This window comes from Quercus lobata, chromosome 1, assembly GCF_001633185.2.
Source record: "Quercus lobata isolate SW786 chromosome 1, ValleyOak3.0 Primary Assembly, whole genome shotgun sequence".
Classification (NCBI taxonomy): domain Eukaryota; kingdom Viridiplantae; phylum Streptophyta; class Magnoliopsida; order Fagales; family Fagaceae; genus Quercus; species Quercus lobata.
In genome coordinates, this window is record NC_044904.1 from 43,149,276 (window position 1) to 43,157,627 (window position 8,352).

Here is an 8,352-nt window from a genome sequence, read left to right on the forward strand (position 1 = left end):
TCCAAAGGAAAGTTCAGGGTTCAATTTTATTATTAAAAAAAAAAAAAAAAAAAAAGGTGGCACATGCATTGCACTGTAGGAGCTCCATTTAAAACGTGTGAAACGCACACATGCATTGAAGTCTCCCTATTAGATTGGCAAGCGAGAGAGTGTGTGAAGTGAAGACTGGAGAGTAAATTGTGGATAGAGATTTCAGAGCAATTGCGATACAGCTAGCAGAAAAAGGACTCCAGACCAGAGATAACAACTTTTTCTGCCTCTAGTTGAAGATATGCTGTGCTTGGTAAGAGAAATCCAACTTTGGCCCCACTTTCTCGTACAACCTTGTGTGCATCTTTGGAAAGCCTCACTCAGGCATACAAGAGTGATTGCATCAGTCCCTCTACTACTTCACTATAGAATTTTTTTTCTTTCTTTTTTTCTTTTCTATCACACACAGAGTAAGCAGGCTAAAGAAAAGAACAAAAATCAACCTGGGAATCGAGATTTAGGACCATGTAATTTTCAATCTCAACCAACTTTTTTTTTTTTTTTTTGGGTGGTGGCCTGGTTGGGGGGGGAATGAATTTCCATGGACTCACTTTCTGAAAGGATCCCACTAAAAAGACCCTCAAAGAGAATATAGCACCATGTTTGTGCTCATTCAACTGACGAGATTCAGTCACCATGAACATAACAATAAGTATTAAACATAAAAAAATAAAAAAAAAATGCATTCTCAACCTGCCCAAAGATTATAGTACAAGCCACAAATAAAGAGCCTAGCAAGCAAAACGAAAGAGCAAACACATTTCAAGTTGCAAATCACAGAAAATCCATATCATTTCATACCTGATAAATATAATAAAAAGAGATGCGAGGAAATGAGCAAAACTTTGAGAAACACTCTCTGAGAAGGCCTTGGGACGGCTCTTATAGCACAGGAAAACCCAAGGTAAATCTCTCACTACAATCATGGCTCATCCCTCTCCATCTCTTTGTAACATTACTCCTAAATAAATAAATTAAACTCACAAAACCACTCTCTCGGGAACATATTGTGGTTCCTAAGAATTTCAAGTTCAACCTTCTTAAGACTATAAATAAAACTTATAATAATAACAATAACTAATTGATCCTAAGCTGCAAAACTTATTGGCAGGGTATATTGAGGGGTTCGTCCATCCAAGAAGCAATGTCGTTGCCAATATCAGCAAAATCCCAGTCCGGAAGCTCGCTAGGGCCATCATTGTCAAACCCACAAATCTCAATGTCCTCCAAGCCGCTGTAACCATCGAAAAACTGCCCAATATTATCAAAGCAGAGAGGATCAAACTCAGACTCAGGCTCAAAATTGAGCTCTTGCTCAAATGGAACATCAGCAAATGTCTCGTCCATTAGACCCAAATCGTCAGGTATCTGAAGCTCCGCCAAACTAATCTCGGCATTAGTGACCTCAACACACTCATCAGTGATCAAGTCAGTTGCATTCCCTTTGGTGTTGGACGCAGAGGTCTCCAATTCGAGGACAGAAGCTGGAGATGTATGCGACAACACACCCTCAGAATCCTCAGAAGACACAGGTTGCTGGTTATTCTGTGATGGAGATACCACAGCCGAAGACGCCGACGCATTATTGCTCTTTTCAGAGGAAGCATAAGCCGTAACAGCAGGAGTCGCACTAGACATGGCCATAGCAGCTTCAAACTCGAATCTCTTTCGCTCATAAGCTTCAGAAGCCTCCTCTGGAGTATTGTAAGTCCCCAACCAAATCCTAGCTCCTTTGAATGGGTCTCGAATCTCAGCAGCCCATTTCCCCCATTTCCTTTGCCTAACCCCTCTATACTTCGAAGAAGAGGGTCTTCTAGATGGGGTTTTAGCCAAAACCCTTTTCTTCTGTCTGGCTTCAACAATATTGGGGGTTTTGGTACCATTGTTGTTGTTACTGTCCTGACAAGAGCTCTCTGACTCAAGAGAAGAAGGCTTCGATTGTTGTTGCAAAACAAGGGGGAGATTAATTTCACGGATGAATTTTTTGCATTTCTTAGCCCTCCTATTCTCACACTCATCCTCGCTTGAAGATGAGTCAGTAGCATAAGGATCTGAACAGATCACACGGACTTTCCTCATCTTCGTAATCGATGATTCTCCAGAGGGAATTGTTGCTGTGGATTTCTTAGACTTCGCAGGTTGTTTCCGAGGCTCTGGCATTTTATTTTTCTTTCTGAACAAAATCTCTCCAAAACCCCTCAAAATACCCAGAAAGTTTTTGAAGAAAATAAATTTAAAAAAAAAAATAGCAGACAAAACTCAAAAAATAAAAATAAATAAAAGGCTCTCTTCTCTCTCAAAAATCTCAGAATCACACTAATGGTATCAAGTGAGACCCCCTCTCAGGAACAAGAAAAGAAAAGAAAATCTTTTTATATGAAAAGGCGCAAAACACTCTACTCCAGAACAAGTCCTGCAAACACCAAATTAAAATAAAAAGAAAAACCCATGTCAGATTCGTAACCAAAAACCCAGAAATCAAACCAGGGTTTAACAAAGATTTAAGCTTTGACAATAAATAGCTAAAACCCACAAACCTTTTTAGCCTCAAACGCATCGAAACAGACGAGAGCACAAGATTCAACCTCTGCCTTAAACAGCAGAGAGTAAAACAACACACAGATTCGAAGGTAGCAATAGTGAAAATCCAGAGCTGCAACAGAGCCCCAATCGAAACCAAATCAAACTCAGCCGACATAAATCCGCTACCACAACCTCCGCGCCTTGCACTTTTCCTCCTCGCAACACCGAACCCAACCTCTCTTCGTTCTAACAAAGAGAGAATAGCCCAAAAAAGAACCAAAAAGAGAAAAATTTGTATCAGATACCAATAGATATAGATATCACAGCAAAGAAACGATACCCCAAAAAAGAGATTCAGAGAGGATTAGGAATCTATGGTCACGATTTTTTTCTCTCTAAATACTGACAAAAAAGATCGATTTGAGTTATTATCGATTTTGCAGAAACAGTGATATAGACCGACTAGACCCAGAGAGAGAGAGTATGAAAGACCTATGACTATTTTACAATTCAACACAGACGCAAATCTCTATAGAAACATCGTCAGAGAAAATAAATAAATCAAATACTATTATTTATCGAAAATCACAGACAGCAACAATAAACAAAACAAAAAAAAAAATTTTGATTCATAGTATAGCATGTCTACCTTCTTTGCCGGTCTTGTCTTTCTCTCACTGAACTAGCTCTCTCTCTCTCTCTTAATGTGCCTATGTGCACGTCGCTATCTCTCTTTTCTCTCTCTCTCTCTCTCTCTCTCTCTCTCTGTGCTGGGTTTTGTTTCACACACACTCTTTAAACCTATTTCACCTTTTCCCAAGCGGTCAAAACTTAGCATCAAAAAGAGAGATTAAAGGAGGTTAGTAAAAAATTAATAGGAAATTATTTATTTTTGGTATTAAATTTATTGTTGATGAGCTGGCATGACTATCTATAAAGATGCATGCACAGTCATGGAACATGACCCATTGTCTAGTTCATAATAAAAGAATAAAAAAAAATGGCCCATTTCCTATGTTATATCTGGCACATCATATCATTTATCATACATAACATACATGGTAAGGGGCTTAAAAAAAAAAAAAAAAAAAACATACATGGTAAGGGGTCAGAGACGTTTGTTATAGTCATCAGGAGGAATCCTAGACTAACGTTCTCTTTGTGCGCGTGCCTCAAGCTTTCCGGATCCAACGGTGGTGGTTATGATTCTATAATTCTATTTGCGTTTGTATAGAAGACTCATTCGTTGGTTGGACACGCGCTTTTGAAGGAGCGTGGTGAGCTTTTTTGGGAAACACAGCGCCGCGATTCGGCAACGTACGATTCAGCAGCTCTTTCTGACGTTAATTGCGATTCTTTACGTTAATTTTAGACCTAAAATTGGTGTTATTTACGATACTCTGCCACTGAGGAAAAATAGCCTTGCTCCCCAAGTCTACCTCTCAGTCTCACTAAAGAAAGTATCCACACCGTATATATCTCGCTCCCTAAAAATAATATTTTGCTCATATATTTTTTTTGGCTTATTTCTAAAAATTAAATTAAATTAAATTCAAGTACCGATAAAAAATAGAAAAGGAAAATAATATTATTAACCATATGAATTTAGAAATCTCTTTTTTCTTTTTCTTGTGAAGATTCGCAATTAGTTCAATTCCTTTTTTAACATGATTTTTTTTTTTTTTTTTTATCGTAGGATTCTTTTTGCTTCTTAATATACCATGACAAGAATTCTTTGGACTTTATTCTGTAGATTCCTACTATTTCTTTTTTGAAAGCACGCAAAGGCACCACGTAAATAAACAATTAAAGAAAAAATTAATGGAAGAAAGAAAAAAAAAAGTTAGAGGTCAAATATATTGTCATAGGGCCAGCTAAATAAAGATTAAACAAATACATTCCCGACCAAGTCTCTAAACCAAACCTCAATCATCTAAGTTACTAACATTAAGGGTACGTTTGTAATGTTGTAACAAATCCTATAATAGAATAGTTATTCATGTCTAATAGCAATTCGATTATTTGGTTGTATTTTTATTACATGGATTAGTTATTACATTGGAATGACTATTCTTTAAATTGAAGAATAGCTATTCCTTTTTAAAATAAATGTAATAGCTATTCCTTTTTAAAATTAATATATTTTCAAAAATATAAAGTTTTCTTATACATCATCTTTTACAAGCTTTCCATATGTAACAACCAAACTTATGAATAGTAATAGTTATTCCATTACAATGTCTTCTATTCCCAGTAATAAAGATTACTATTCCTAATGTAATCTACATTCAGTGTACCAAACGTACCCTAAGGGTGTGTTTGAATACCGCTTATTTTGTTGAAACTGAAAAATTATTGTTGAAAGTATTATAGATAAAAGTAAAAGTTAGTTGAAATAGTACAATGGAGCTCATGAATAGTACCAAAAATTGTAGTGAGACCTATAAATAGTAATAAAAATAAGCTGAATAGTGAAATAATTTTAATTTTTAATCCTAACCCAAACGCACACTAAGTTGATAAAAGTCTCAATTAAGTTTCTCTTTTCACATCACTATGGGTACCCCATGGAGACTAAGCAATAGAATCCCTTATCATCGTCTAGGAGTGATATCTTATCCCTCTAGTAATAGTGTTACTAATAGGGCTCATGGTTTCTCTTTTCCATTCGGGGGTGGGGAAACAGCTCTAGTTTATAGGCTTTTTCTTCTTCTTCTCATCTGGTTGTATGACTCTTCTAACATTGATGAAGTTTTAAGAAACTGGAATCACCTATCACTCACTAAGGACAAAGGGTCTAGAGTCAATCTTGAAAGCAATTCGGATGCAGCAGCTACTGAGTTCATTCTTACAACAAGGTACCCGTAGAGTTTTGAATGTCGAGACCATTGGTCGAACCTTCAAACCTCTATGGAAAGCACAGAATGGATTCCACATCCGAGTTGTGGGCAGTTACATGATCCTTTTTGTTTTCAAAGTAAAGAGTGATGCCGAACATGTTTTAGCCATGGAACCATGGACTTTTGACAAGCACTTAGTTCTCTTACAGAAGTATGATGGTTCATGACCATTCCGAAATTTGAAATTTTCGAATATCAAGTTTTGGATACAACTACATGGTCTCCTAGTGAACAGGTTAAATTGGAAAACAGTTATCGAGGCGGGCAAATCAATGGGATGTATTTCTTATTCGGAGCATAAGGGGAACATGATAGGGGGTGACTTCTTAGTAGTGAGAGTAAAGATAGATGACTCGAAACCTCTGTGTCATGGTTCGAAAGTTTTACCTAACGGTGATAGCGAAGGGTGGGTGTCGTTCAAATACGAAAAAATGCCAAACTTCTACTACTGGTGTGGTATGGTAACTCATGATGATAAGGAGTGTAGCATTTGGATAGCAAGTAAAGGGTCACTAGCAGTGGACTAGCAGGAGTACGGAGCTTGGCTTAGAGCTTCACTGTCCACCTCAGGTAAGAAAACTTTCATGGCAATTGAAGGTTTTGGGAACGTGTTTGAGGAAGAAATACTAGCGGGGAAACCAATGAACAACGTATCTCCAAGCTCCGGCGCAGCCCTACCATCCTTGGAAGTTACAGAAACTACCAACCAAGTTTCCCACCAAGGATTTTCAAATTTGGAAGCTCCGATTCTTAAGGAAGTTATCTCGCAATCTACTCGGTTTGAAGTTATTCCAAACTTTGACTCTTTAGCAACCCGAGTATCCAGCAACCAGGTTTCACGACGATTCTTTTGAATTTCAAATTCAAGAGATAGATTCTGAGATAAAGAGATATGATAAAGATGATGATGCATTAGCTGTCAAGAAAATCATGGCATCTGATGATTACTATCAAGACTCAACTTTCGGAGATTTCTTAGGTGAGGATAGACAAGTACATTCAAACTTCTCTACTGAGGATGAGCCAATGCATGAGTTATCCAAAGGAACCAGTAGGGAGAAGGCAAGTGGACAACCAAACCTGAGAACGTGGAAAAGGATTAGTCGTCTAGTGAATTCAGAAGACCAAACCATGCATGTCCTATCATGCAATGGCAAATGCTTTAGGATTTGCAGTGAGGATGTCAAACCCGATTTACCTAGTAAGAAGTTACAAGTTTTGAAGGAGGATGGCAAAATCAATTATCAAATGGTGGAGGCTGCTAGACAGCCCCACCAATCATAATGAGTTGCTTATTTTGGAACTGTCGTGGGCTTAGGAACCTGCATACAAAGAAAGAGCTTGGAGAGTTTATCCGAGCAAAAGATCCCTCCATCATGTTTTTAGCCGAAACATGGGCGAATGAAGCAAGGCTAAAGAAAATAAAAAGAGATTTTGATTTTTCCAATATGTTGTTCGTTGATAGGAATAATGTGGAGGATTGGTACTATACTAGAGGAATTCTATGGATCTACAAATTGATACCAGCTCAAAAAACTGCATTGATGCAATTGTCAACAAGGGTAAGGAGGATGTTTGGCGACTAACAGGATTTTATGGAAAACCCATCATGCACAAAAGATTTGAATCATGGAATTTATTACGGCAACTCAATAACCGTTTTAATCTTCCATGGGTGTGTGTGGGGGACTTTAATGAGCTACGGAAGTGCTTAGAAAAAAATGGGTGGAAGCAATAGAAGTTAGGCACAAATGCAGCTATTTAGAGAAGTTATGGATAAATGTGGTTTTATTGATCTTGGATTTGTGGGTTCACAATTTACGTGGCAAAAACACTTCACTGATGGTCATTCAATCTGGAAGAGATTAGATAAAGCTCTAGCCAACAATGAATGGATGCTTAGATTTGTGGATTCGAGAGTTCACCACTTATCTGCAATCTCTTCTAATTACAACCCTTTATGGATCATGCCAAAAAGTTTGGAACTCCCCTGAATTGCCAAACCATTCCATTTTTAAGAGATGTGGTTGTCTGACAAGGGATGCACAAAAGTGGTTAAAGCTGTTTAATCATCTCAAGATTGTCTAGATCCAAACACAAGAATAGTTCAGAAGATAGAGAAGTGTGGGAAAGAATTGAAGCATTGGAGTAAAGTTGACTTTGGGAATGTTAGATCTGAATTGAACCTGAAGAGGAGATTACTTGTTGAAGCTGAAAAGGAAGCTATGCAGTCTAGGGACAATGCCCATGTTAGGTCTCGTAAAGCCAAAATAAATGATCTCTTTGATAAGGAGTCACGCATGTGGTTACAAAGATCAAAAGTTTTATGGGCAAAGACTAGAGATTAGAATTTGAAGTACTTTCATAGAAGAGCTACCCAAAGATATCGGAAAAACTCCATTGCAAACATTAGAAACTTATAAGGGCAGTGGTGTTCGAATATGGAAGAGGTGACGGCTACATTGGTGGGTTATTACAGAGATCTCTTCACTTCCATACATCCTCCCTAACAAAATGAGACTATTAACTCTATCCAGAGCATAATTTTAAAAGATATGAACACTTGGCTTTCAGCTCAATTTATGGAATGGGAAGTAAAGGAAGCAATTAAGCAAATGGCCTTGCTAAAAGCCCTAGGTCCTGATGGTATGCCCCCTCTATTTTTTCAGAATTACTGGAATTTAATTAGAGATGATGTCACTCAGCATGTTCTCAATTTCCTAAACCCTACTACCCTTCCCCCCCACCTCAATCACACCTTCATCACCCTTATCCCTAAAACAAAAAGTCCAAAAAAATGTTTCAGAATACAAACCCATTAGCCTATGTAATGTCCACTACAAAATCTTTTCGAAGGTTTTAGTAAATAGAGTAAAAAAAGTTTTACGAAAAATTATCT

At 37.5% G+C, this 8,352-nt stretch overlaps 2 protein-coding genes across 3 annotated transcripts; one reads left to right on the plus strand and one right to left on the minus strand.

The window, feature by feature from the left end:
- Positions 1-790: 790 nt before the first annotated feature.
- LOC115990566 (ethylene-responsive transcription factor ERF119-like) lies at positions 791-3,320 on the minus strand. 2 transcript variants are annotated; one of them, XM_031114389.1, is made up of 3 exons: positions 3,203-3,320; positions 2,568-2,799; positions 791-2,443 (listed from the first exon to the last, which is right to left on the minus strand). In XM_031114389.1, exon 3 carries the CDS (start codon positions 2,188-2,190, stop codon positions 1,132-1,134), a length of 1,059 nt encoding a protein of 352 aa, XP_030970249.1. In that variant the 5' UTR covers positions 2,191-2,443; positions 2,568-2,799; positions 3,203-3,320; the 3' UTR covers positions 791-1,131. The 2 variants fall into 2 exon arrangements, with proteins under 2 accessions (XP_030970249.1, XP_030970247.1); XM_031114387.1 differs by lacking the exon at positions 3,203-3,320 and having other exon boundaries at positions 2,568-3,163.
- Positions 3,321-7,204: 3,884 nt separating this feature from the next.
- Positions 7,205-7,801, plus strand: LOC115954352. Its single transcript, XM_031072265.1, has 2 exons — positions 7,205-7,430; positions 7,542-7,801. The coding sequence occupies exons 1-2, from the start codon at positions 7,205-7,207 to the stop codon at positions 7,799-7,801; spliced, it is 486 nt and encodes a 161-aa protein (XP_030928125.1).
- Positions 7,802-8,352: the final 551 nt, after the last annotated feature.